At 45.8% G+C, this 12,671-nt stretch overlaps 1 protein-coding gene across 19 annotated transcripts in view; it reads right to left on the bottom strand.

Moving 5' to 3' along the window:
- Positions 1-10,879: 10,879 nt before the first annotated feature.
- The window catches only part of PPP2R2B (protein phosphatase 2 regulatory subunit Bbeta), a 299,602-nt gene continuing 297,810 nt past the window's right edge, over positions 10,880-12,671 (bottom strand). For all 19 annotated transcript variants that reach the window (XM_058677671.1, XM_058677673.1, XM_058677675.1 and 16 more), the window contains one exon: positions 10,880-11,592. In XM_058677671.1, the coding sequence (XP_058533654.1) occupies positions 11,313-11,592 (280 nt within the window). In that variant the 3' untranslated portion in view covers positions 10,880-11,312. The remainder of the gene's footprint in view (positions 11,593-12,671) is intronic.

Genomic DNA, 12,671 nt, shown 5'->3' with positions numbered 1-12,671 from the left:
ACACCCACTTTCTGGTTATGAAAATGACTAAGCTGAAGTGTCTACCAAGACAACAATGTACAGTTATTGCTCATCTTCTGGGCAGTTACGTAACAGTGAAACAGGTAGGAAAGAACGCACATGCGGAGTCACTGAGCTTTATTTTTAGCCAAGGCAGTGGAGTTTGTAAGTGGGTCTCTAGTTCTGATGTAAACCATATAATTTGATGACTGGAATAAGCAGCTGGCAACATTGCCCCTTCTCACAGGGAGCATCCTGAGTTCAGAGGTACTCCTCTGTCGGAAGAGTATGGAGGCTGTGTGCGTGCGTGTGTGTGTGTGCGTGATGGCAAGAATTTATTATTAGAAAACATGGAAAAGTAATCACCCTTCTTGCTGCAGCCTCCTTGAGTTAGCTGCAGAGTGCCTTGGGACTCACCTCAGACTGGCAGTGCCGATTCTGGCAAACAGGTGGTGCCACATTTCTTTCCTCAAACAGGACACCCTACTGTCACTGAGCTTCCCTTTGGCTGAATGATGGGGACCCCCCCCATCAGTTTCTATTACATTTATCAGGTTATCCAGGAATGAACTCACCCTGAAATCTCCCTGGCTTCTTTTATCCACAAACATTAGCAAGAGACCCAAAGCATCTCTCTGCTTTTTCAAAATGAATATGAAAACATAAGAGATATCTCCCTCATCTTGGGGAAAGGGAGGGGATGAGAAATGGAGCTGCTTTGGAATAAATGCACCACTGAGTTAAGAAAACCACCCAGGTATCCTGCTCCTGCCTCAGTGTAGGTCAAGGAGCAATTGCAAGTGTGTAATGTGACTAGCTCCACTTCCCTTTGAGAAACAGATCATGTTTAACATGCAGTTATAATGGCTGCTGTGCTCTCGGATGAATCTGGGCTGCATGTTCACAAGCCACATGCACTTGGAATGGGAAGCCAATAGCCTAGATGAAATATGACTTTCAATTATGCTACAGTCACAGAAGCTGAACCAAGAAAGCTACACTGGGTGGGGGGAGTCAATTTTTTTATTGGGGTGACCTGGCCTATAGAATAAAATCTGGCATCTACACGTCACACATGCCCACGGAACTTGTCTTTCAGCCCCTCCAATTTATTGTCCTTCTCAGCTGTCCAACTCCCCTCCCCTCATCCACCATGGACACCCTGGCAAATGAAAATGCCAATCTCCGCCTACCCATGTCTGGCTGTATTAGGTATGTTCTCAACTCCAAGGGAGTTCTTTGGGGATGTGGCTGGCTCTCCCTTAAGAAGATCCAGGGGAAGGTTTGTCATACTTCTTGCTTCCAAGTGGGAGGGTTGAGAATAATAGCTCTTGTCATTTCCCTTAGCCTCGTTATGGAGTATATTTAGTGCCGTAGCTGGGATGCGGGGGTAATATCTTGGATGTGATAATGTTGCTCCCTGCATCAGTGAACGTGGTATTGATTGGGAGCTGTCAACATTTCTGCATGCTTTGTGGGGTCCCAGAAGGCTCACCACGGTGGGCAGCTAATGCATCAGGCAGGGACACATGTGCTCTGTTAACTATCTGGAATCAGAGCTCAGTTGCCTGCTCTGAATGCATCTTGGCTCAGTGGTTCTCATTTATTTATTTTGGTTTTAGTTCCCTTACTTTTTTTTTTATTCATTAATTACATTGTATTACATGACACAATTTCATAGGTACTGGGATTCTCCTCCCTTCACCCCAAACCCTTCCCCCATGGTGAATTCCTTCACCTTGATGCATAACCACAGCTCAGGTTCCATTGGGATTCCGTAATTACAAGCTCACACCATGCAGAGTCCAGCATCCCACTTGTCCAGTCAAGTTCAACGACTTCTTAGGGAGGCCCTCTCAGGTTTGAAGGCAGAGCTAGCAGAGTATCACCTCGATCAATTAGAAGCTCCAACATATCATCAGCAACAGTCCAGGTACGATGAGACTGGTGCAGAGTCCACTGATTGACATAGTCCATCTTAGAGTTTCCCCTTGTCCAGTTTTCCACTGCAAACATGTAGCTGAGGTGGTTGATTGATCTACTCCATCTTCCATCTTTTCTTGGTTAATGTTTTGATTCCTCCATTTTGTTCAGGGGAATCCCCAAAGAAACTTTGAGGCATTCCCAGTCTAGGCTCCTACATGTACTACTAGTAAGCACAGTGCCCGCCACAGTCCATCACTCCGATCAGCTGGTGGCTGTAACCCCTGGGTTGGATCTATTCTGAGCCCCGACCTCCATTGGAACCAATGAGTATTGCAGCTCTCCCCGGCTCTGCCCATCACACAGTAGTCCCTCACCTAAACCAGTGGGAGGTGTGCTGGTTGGGTGCTGCATTCCCTACTGGCACAGGCCATTTCGCCTTGGCATTTTGTGTTTTGTACTGTTTTTTATCACAACCAAACCTGGCCAGGCCCCCACACAGTTCCAGCGCTCGGATTTGCCAGTAGATGACGTGAACTGACTCAGCCTGGTCTGCCCCCAACCCGAGCCAAATGTATGCCAGTGGGTCACTTTCCAAAGCCTCTTCTGGGTTGTTTACCTCCATGCTTCCTGCGTTTATTTGTAGGGTCAGTGTCGTGTCAGAGGAACTGTTCAGATTCCTCCCTCCGACCCCTTCCTGGTGTCAGGCTTCACGCATTCCAGCAGGTCCTTCGGCCAGCACTGCTCTTCGACCCATTCTTGTTCCTGCTGTCGAGTTTCAGCCCAGCCACGGCTCGTCCATACCCACATATAGCTCATATATGGCTCAGTTGGGGTTGAAACCTAGCCGAGCCCATCCCACATCTATCCTGGTCCTCTGGAGCACCAAACTGTGTTGCGGTCTAACCTGGCACGGTGCGTCAATTCCGAATCCATATTTGTGTCAAGGGATTACAACTGTGACCCGACCAGAACTCAGCCCCCTTCCAGTTCCTGCGCCCCTTAGAGGTAAGCTCCACCCGGCCAAGGCCTCCCCCAAGCTCCCCAACCAGGCCTGTTCCCAGCCAGTGTTACGTATGCCAGAGGTTGCTCTGGGTCAGCCCAGCGCGCCCCATAGACTGTCATGTCACCTGCATAGACTCCACCGGCCCTTCTAAACCATCCAGTGGGGTCAGAGTTTCCATGGGATTGGTCCACACATACCTGACACATTCTAGCCCTGAGTATGGTTCTCGAATGCCAGTCAATGTCATAGTCCTGCCTTCCGTGACCCCTCTGCTGATCCCTCATCCTATCAGGTAATGGGGTATCCTGCTGGACAAGCCCAGAATTTTGCCTTTTGAATGAACTTGTGTTGGCAATCTGCACTATAAAGTGACTACAGGTTCTTCAGAGGAAGATTTACTGCCATTGAGAATCTTTTTTTTTTTTTTAAAGATTTATTCATTTTTTATTACAGCCAGATATACACAGAGGAGGAGAGACAGAGAGGAAGATCTTCCGTCCAATGATTCACTCCCCAAGTGAGCCGAAACGGGCCGGTGCTATGCCCATCCGAAGCTGGGAACCTGGAACCTCCTCCGGGTCTCCCACGCGGGTGCAGTGTCCCAATGCATTGGGCCGTCCTCAACTGCTTTCCCAGGCCACAAGTAGGGAGCTGGATAGGAAGTGGAGCTACCAGGATTAGAACTGCCGCCCGTATGGGATCCCGGGGCTTTCAAGGCGAGGACTTTAGCCGCTAGGCCACGCCGCCGGGCCCTGCCATTGAGAATCTTAAGGACTAATACACATTCTCAGAGAACTATGGGTTCAGCATGGAGCGACTCATGTAGCATATCAAAGAAACCAAAATCCAGAACTTCCTGGCTGGGAAGCTGCTCACCCCATGTACGAACGTACCTGGTGGTGGTAAGCTTGGCTGCGCTAGGCTGGAATCGTGGCGGGGGACGTGAGCCCTCCGGGCAGCATGGCTGCCCTGGGGTTGAGACACTAAGCAGTTCCCTTACTTCTATGAGCTGTTTTGTGATGCTGTTTGGATATACAGGTACTGGTTCTCCTTCACTCTAATGCCTGATTTGACACACTCATCTTGCAGGCTTTTTGAAGGCAGTGGTGGTGCCTGACACCTTTACTAATTAATTTGTCAATTCATTTAACAAATGCTTACTAAGCACAAACTGTAAATCGGACACTGCTGTTTACTCTGGGCAATCACTAGTGACCTAAACAATGAGTTGCTCCTCATAGAGTTTGGGATGATGGGAAGTAGTGCTTGAGGTGAGCTCAACAATACATCCCCTGGACCTGGGTTAGCCTTGTAAATTTTTGCTGAGTTGTAGAAAGCATTGGTTCCTCAGCCAAGTGGCTCTTAGCCTTGCCAGAAAGGAGCTCCAGAACTTCACATCTTTCTACCTTGTCTTGTCCCTTTTTCCCCCTTTTAATTGGCCTTCTTGCTTTTCACAAATCAGTCATACTGGAGTATTGTAAATTCCTTAAAAACATCACCTATTTTAGCTTCAATGTGGCAGCCTGACTCTTGCAATGCATTTCCCCTTCTCTTCTTCTGGATAATGCAATCTCTACTTCTGTTAGCTTTGATCCTAGGAATTACCTCCTCCAGGAAGCCGCTGGTTAGGATGTGGTGGTGTTCCCTTGTTCCCCTTGCACCTGACATTCCCGTTATAGTGTACGTCATGTGGTATTCTAGCACAAGCAGAGACACAGCAATAAACATGTAATGAGCACACAATGTGGGCTAGGCACCCCGCAGAAAACCCTTGCATTGTCGTTCAAAATTTCCACAGCTGATTTCTGAGAACACATGGCAGTTTCTTATCTTATAAATAAGCAAACTGAGATACGGAAAGGCTAGATCATTTGTGCAAGGTTGCTCAGCTTCTGAGTGATAAAACTCAAATTACTGATGTGGAAACAATGGTATCACCCACTTTCACCCTGTAGCTCTTGACCCTTTGTTCCCTAATCAACTAAGTATTATTAAAAAATAATTTAAAAAAATATCAAAAAAATCCCTCAAATTTTAACCTGATCAGGCAAGTGGGCTCAAGAACTAGTGTTCATGGAATGTACTTGGAGAACCTCTTGTCTGGGGTTTTTTCTTGGCTGCTCTGCTGCCTGACTGCTGTGATTTTGTGTGAGCCCCTCATTGTACTGTAAGCTGTGTGAAGGCAGGGGCTGTCCCTCATGCTTCTGCAGCCCACCCTGGCCCTGGAAATGACAGGCAGCAAGCGATGGATCACTTAGCACTTGGGTAGAAAATGAATGAATGAAATTCACCCAACTGAGTGATAGCTAAGTGTGCACAGTGAGGCAACTTTTCTCCCTTTCAGTACAGGTGCTCTGAGGTGCTCCGTGACCCCCTATGCACTGCTCTGGTGGCGAAGAAGCACATTGTTGTCAACCACAGCAAGAATCCCAGCACTTGGCATAGGTCCCTGTGGTTGTTGGGGTTCTGCCAAGAACCAAGGGACTTTCAGGTGAGGTGGCAGGGATGGGGAATCTGGAAGGGCATGTCCATCCTGCTGGGTGGCAGTGAAACCCTGGCTTGGGACCTAACAGTGGCCATTCGTGGTCTTGGCAGCCTCTGAGGCAGGAATTAGCCAAGATGGCCAGTCACATGGGCTCTGCCACTAACAATCTAACCAATGGGGCATAGAAGAGTGAAATCGGGGGAAGGTTAATAAGTAATAATGAGGTCAGGGTTGGAAGTTAGAGACCTCTGTGAGCTACTTGACCTCAGTCTCTTCTTGGGTGACAGAGCAAATTTGTCCCCTGTTCAGCTGTCAGGCAGTATTTGGTCACCAGGAGATGGTGTAGAGGGTGAGAATCTTTGCCAAGGTATCCCAGTACTGGTCCCTGGGATGGAGGAAGCACAGGATCTGGGACAGGGCAGAGCTGGGTAAACCCTCAGACTGTGTCACTCTAAGCCTTCTGGGGAGTTGTCTCTCAAACATCAAAATGGGATAATACAGCTACTCAGCAGGCAACTACAATTTTTAAAATCTAAACAAATACCTGTCATATCATTGCACAGTAAATATTGGTTTTCTTCTCCTTGAATGTATTTTGCAGTGCTTGGACATCTTAATATGTTTTTGGATGAATAAAAGAAATGTTCATCTACTTCTGGCAGATGGGAAGTGTGTTCTAATAGCATGAGAAAAACATTACCATATACATTATTTCAACTCTCCACATGTATTGTTCTAATTGCTGGAAGTGCTGTATCAAGCTTTGTTGAGTGAATGACCTTAAAACTCTGCCTCTGTCACCAATTCTGAGACATTTCTTCTTATCACTCATCAATTATCCCTTTCCTCTGTATACTATTTCTGTACTTTGTGCATATCTCATAAGACTTACAAGTAAGTTGCCAAGAACACACTGCCCCTGGATGACTCTCATTGCTGGAGAGTACAGCCAGTGGCTTATTCAACTCAGTAACTCAGCTCCCTTGCCTAGGTCCTGGATGGCTGACACAGCCCAGGCAATCCTTCTTGAATGTTGATGAATGCAGGGGTCATCATGGAGTCTTGCGTTCTGACCAGTGTATATGAGCATATACAATGTGAGATGGGGATAGTGAATAACAACTTGAACCAATTGACTGACCACCTCACTTGTGAGCTGTGTAAACTTGACCATCTCTCGACTTCCTTATCTGTAAAATCCAAGGAGTAGTACATTCATGCTGAATGTAGAAGTATTTCTATCAGCAGTGAGTTGCATGTATAATCATACTCTCATGAGATTATAGTGGAGATGAAAAATGTCTTTTGACTCGTAACATTCTATCTGTTGTAAGGTTGCATGTATTTGTACTGATGCTGTTGTCGAGAACCTGCTTATATATATTTTAGGGGAACAGGTGTTTTGTTTGGTTGACTCATGCCTTGCCATTTCCCATGCTATATTGTTGGATTCTTGGTTATCCTGCTTTGAATGCAGCTTCTTGTTGATGGCACCCTAGGAGGCGACAGATAATAGTTCAAGAACTATGGTCCTGGAACCCTCTTGGAAAACCTGGATTGAGTTCCGGGCTTCTAGCTTACTCTTGGCAATTGTGGGCATTTGGTGAATGAATCAGCATATGGAAGATCTCTGTTTTTCTGCATTTCAAATAAAAATATATAATTATAAACATGTAGAAGTCTTAAAACAAATTTTGATGTACAATTTAATGGCACTCGGAAATGATCATGGGAATGTAGTTCAAAGATGAGTTTATTTGGTTCCAAAAATGTTTTGAAATTCATTGCACATAAGGTGTTCAAAAAATCACGGAAAATATGTATGGATTTCCATTTTGTCATACAATTAAGTCTATCTTTGAATTCCAATTTTTGGTGAGGTTTATTTTGTAAATATTTACCTTATTTATTTGAAAAGCAGAATAACAGACGGATATGGCAGAGAGACAAAGTAGCTTTCCATGCATTGGTTACCCCCAGTGGTCAGGGCTATGCCAGCCTGCAGCCAAGAGCTCAGAATTTCATCTAGGTCTTCCATGTGGGTTGTGGGGGCCCAGGTAAAGGTCCCATTTCTGCTACTTTCTCAGATGCATCAGCAGGAAGCTTAATCAGCAGTGGAATAGCTGGAGTTTGAACTGGAGCTCCCATGTGATATGTTGTCATCACATGCAGTGGCTTAACAATGCTGCATCACAATACTGGCCCCTTTGTAACATTTTTGAAGTACTTATGCAAATAACACTGTGTAAATTCATACAGCACCCAATATGGCAATATGCTATATAGGTTTGTAGCCTGGGAGCAAAGCTATGTAGCCTAGAAATATAGTAGTCTTGGGTAAGCACACACCTTGGAGATCATTCAATGATGAACTAGCCTAATGATAAATTTCTTGGCCCAATGTACCCATCATGTACAAAATTGTCCTGTGCTGGAGGTTTGTTTTTGGCAGGGGGAGTGGTAAATGAACTATTATATATGAAATTTGTAGTGCACAGTCTGGTGTATAGTAAGTATTCAGTAAATGCGAGCTGCTGTGCTATATTGGAGCCAGTACCTTAACAACTCTGGCTTTACGGAACATGCTTGAGTCAGAGATCTGGTTGCTGTCTGTCACTGCCTACACACCCTTGGATGGGTTGGCCATTTGATTCCTGCTCCTCCTTTGTCAAACTGAAAGGAAGCATGATGGTGGTTAGGGAGGAGATAATGAAAGGATGCACAGGAAGTCCTGATGTGTCCTCGCTGAGTGTTGTTGCTGTTATTATTCTGTGGTGCTCTGAACCAAAAGGCAGAGGCCAGACTTGGAGTTCAAAAGCTCTTCCTGTCCATCCAGTTTTGTATCTTCCACTACCTGGTGCTGGTTAGTGTTTTGCTTCTTCTGACTGCTCATCTTCCTCTTGACAAGAAAGCATAGATACCTACTGAAGTTCAGTTGTTTGAGCGGATTTTTACTTTTTGAATTTAAAATTTTTGTTCGTTGAGAGGGCGAGATACAGAGAGAAGGAGACAGAAATAGTAATAGAGCCCTTCCTGCATGGGTCCGCTCTCTCAATGCCAGGAACAGCTGAAGCAAAAGGCGAAAGACCAGTGGCCTACATCTCAGTTTGTCTCCTGCAAGGGTGGTAGGGACCCAAGTACTTGAGCATCATCAGCTGGCTTCCAGGGTGTGTATCCCAAACAGCATCTTAATCATTTGCTAGTTCTCATCCCTGAATGGCTTATTTTTGAGCATCAGGAATTGAATGTTGCATGAGGATAATCAAGTTCAGAAGGGTGTGTCTCCCTTTTTCCACAATTTGGCTAACACCTTTGAAACTGCAATGTGACATCTTATATCACGCCTGAGGCCTAGTAGTACCAAGTAGTTCAGGGTCCCTAGAAGTGGTAAATCAACTTTCCGGCAGCTTTTAGTGTCTGCTGGAACAGAGATCGACTTCTGTGTGCAACTAAGAAATTACTTCCAGTGTACAACTCCTAGTTCAGCTCCCAGAAAGTGTCTGCTTCCATCATTAAGGCTAATGGTTGCTCCTGCTTCTTGAGGCCGGTCCCTGGAGCCTCCCACTTTGTTCCTGTCTAGGAATCTTGCTCTGATGCTTCCTGGGTGTAAGCAGCCAAAGGCAGTGACTGACTGCTCTAACGTTTGTGTGGCAAATCCCTCCACTGTCTGGATGTGAGCTTGTGAATCTACGTGTGGAGGATTTTGGAGGAGTTGTAGGCACTTTCAGGAGTCGACAGATGGAAGAGGACTGTGAATCGCTTATACTATGGCTAAAGTCATTGATGGGGTGTTGTTGGGATCACTGTCCAGTGATCCAGTCAAGGTGCCAAAGTTGTCTCATCAGTTGCACAAGGACCCAACATGTAAGAAAAACTCCTACGGCTCACAAAATGATTTCGGGTAGTATGTGGAAACACGTCAGGTAGATGAATGGTTATATGATTAATACTTGAAAAAAATAACAAGTACATCAGAACTGATACTTCATAAATAAGATTTCTTTGGAGGAGGCTAAGGCTTTTTAGGAAAGGTGACTTAACATTTGTTAAGAAAACAGAAAAGTGTGGGTTGCGGCATAAGTTAGCTGAGAAATCAAGAGAAGGCCATGTAGAAACCTGATGATGAACTCAGGGAAGTATCACAGTGGTCCTTTGGCCCTATCTTGTCCTCTGAGTACGAGAATTTCTGTTTCAGGTTCCCCCCACTCATTGCCTCAGTCTGGCCAGAGAAGTTGCCCAGGCACCCTCAGCCTCAACGTACACATTCTTAGACGCATTAGGTTCCTGAAACTGGGCTGCACCTTACAAAATTGTTTTCACATTGGTTTTTTTCTTTGCTAAAAAGCTGTTACTAAATGGATAGTCACTTAGCATGGAGGCATGATCCTTTCACAATGTTTTATTCTCCCAAACAGATTACAGTGGAACGTTAGGATGTGTAATAAACCCATAAACTGGAAGAAAATTTCTCTTTCAGTGACACATTGAAGTCATCTCAAATTGTATCCCATGCACCAAATGGCAGTGAGGGGAAATGAGTCACCCAGGCAAAGGTAGACATGAGTCCGGAACTGAATTCGTAAGTACTACCCACCAGCTGCCTATGCCTCCTCTCCAATTTATTAAAATCCTTTGAATTTATTTAGTGCTCTTCCTTGAGGTGTGCCTTAAAGAACTTTCTAGAATTGGCTTTCAGGAAGTCAAGTATGAATCCTCAGATGGAAGGAAAAGTTGGCCATATCCTAGGATGCTACAGCATCTGGTTGGTTCTTCCACGAGACATTTTTACAGGAGGGCCCTCTGGTCAGTTTTTCTACATGGTGAGTTTGGGGTAAACCTGTTTCATTGGAGTTTACAAATCAGACTTTTTACTGGCCATTTTGTTGTGGGTACATTGAGGAGTGATGGATTGTAGCTGTTAGTTACCAAAATCAGGAGGGGCTGGTCAAGAGACACACCCCAAAGGAACAGAGGAGCCTTTCTCGGGGAGCTGGGGAGATGCCAGTTCTCCCAACTCACTGCTCAATTGAGAAGGCCAGAAAAATCAGCCATCGGCCCTTGGCCTTTAGAAATCAATGGGAGAAATAAGCTGGAAAAGGTTGATGAGAGAAAGCCAATGAACATGGAAGTGGAGGGTTCTATGGAGCCATTTAGGAGGACAAAAAGCAGGAGCAACAAAGAGGCAGATGGAATCTGGCCCTTGCATGGCTTGCCAAGCGAACGCTGCGAGGCAGGATGCACAAAGTGCTCCCTGTTTGTCTCCTGGAGCATTCATGGTGTGTCCCCCAGCCAGATTCTCAGGCCGTCTCTATGGAGCCTCAAACAGAGTCGAGCCGTGTGGATGGCTCGCTTCTCATGCTGCACTGGCTCCTTGGCCTCGTGCAGTTGTTAAAGAAAAAGTTGAAAAAGGTGATAGAGGGGCTAGCTCTGATTTGTCACAAAACAAGGAGCATTTCTCTAGGAGTAGCGTCAACGGAGTTTATTTTTTGATTTTTTTCAATCGATTGGAACAGCTTAGTTTTAAAAAAAAAAAAGTATCTTTTCTGCTTAAATACTACAGACAACCTCGGTTTATCGCAGCAGACACCTAGAAACAAAACACTGGACCCACCAGAGAGAACTGGGCAATCAAAGCATCAGAAATTCAAGTCAACTATGAAGAGCTACTGTTAGCTGGCAGCTCTCGACTCTAAACACAAGTGCCCCAAACCTATTAATTTGACAAAAGTTCCTTAGAACTGGGGTGCTGGGAAAGTTGAATTGCTTTTAATGCTATTCCAATTGTGTTCAGCTTAGGGAAATTAAAGTCAGTGCTTCCAACGAAGACCCAAAGAAACATTTAAAAACTCGTTTGACTAGTATTCAGTATGTGAGATGATTACGTAATAACGTGTCCTCCTAGTTAACCTTGTCCTGGAATATATATAGGTTATTTGTAGCCGCCACTGCTATGATATTTTCTGAAGGATGCCAGGCTGTATGTAAGATCTTTTTGCTAAAGTCCAGACTGTCGACGCTAATCTCGTCTTTCCTCCTCTTGCCTCCCACGCATACTTTGCGGGGCTTGAGGATGGCTCGCGGTTTGCTGTTTTCCCTCGAGGCCTCCAGGGTCACGTCCCGCTTGGTGTTTCGGTCGAACATCCTGAAGAAGTTGTTGTAGGAGCCCGTCATGATGACACTGCCGGACAAAGAGGGGACAAGGAGTGACTGAGTAGCCCTGGAGAGGCGAGGGCCAGCCACATGCGTTCTGGCTGTGGCTTGGAATTGAAGGGAGAGGACAGCTTGCTTTGTTTTCACTTTAGTTCAAGAGAATTCCTTCTGGTTCTTTACAGCTACAGGAGCATACCCTGAGCCATTGTCCACAGTTCTGGCTACCTCTCCTTAGGGACTGGGACAGTAGAGGGCGGCTGTGAAGGAGAACCACTTTGGAAAGCGGTGGGTGATTTTGTAAAGCAGGGCTGCAGGGAGGAAGGATTCCTTGGCGGCTGGCTAATGGCTAAGGTTATGCACTGCACGGCCAGAGGGGGCTGTGTGCACAAGCTACTGATGTGTGGCTTGTGATGTGGAATCGGCCTTTTTAGAAAAATCACCTGCAAAATGGATGACATCATGGTCTTACTCTGGAACAGAATACACAGTCAAATTTGAAAAGGAGGCAGGATAGCAAAATAAAAAGCTTCGCACTTGTCAGACAGCTTGATGGATATGACTGTACAAGTGTTACCCATTCTTGGGGCCATGTGCAGTGGCTGGGAGCGTAGTGAATACCTAACATCTTTAACAACAACGGTACTGTGCCTTCTATGATGACATTTCACATTTGGGGAGGGAATCAGCAAGCGCTGCTCACGTGTGGTTGCACGGTGGGGCTGCTTGTGCGGCCGGTTGGGGCAGGTGTCTGGCAACATGCTGACTGATGAGAAAGTGAACTCCTGGCTTCAGCTTTTCACCTGACAAGGGATGGGCAGAGAAGGGCTGGGAGAGACCAACAAGATTGCGCCACCACCAGGGGGATACGCTTTCGGATGCTTTGACTAATGAGCCTGGCACAGCTGACAAAGGTGAGATTTTGTTCCCCTGTCCCCAGAAAGTGAAGCTGTTCACAGAATCTGGGCCAGAATGAATTGTTATTACCTTGTCAGGCAGCGCTGAGGGCCATGCTTCTAAAATCTCATTGCAGTTTGTTATCTCATATGAGGGATTTGCAGGAGAGAAGTCATTTGCACAGTGTCACATTGCTAATAAGCGGCAAAGTCA

Source organism: Ochotona princeps, chromosome 19, assembly GCF_030435755.1.
Source record: "Ochotona princeps isolate mOchPri1 chromosome 19, mOchPri1.hap1, whole genome shotgun sequence".
NCBI lineage: Eukaryota > Metazoa > Chordata > Mammalia > Lagomorpha > Ochotonidae > Ochotona > Ochotona princeps.
This window is presented reverse-complemented; position numbering and strand designations above follow the sequence as displayed.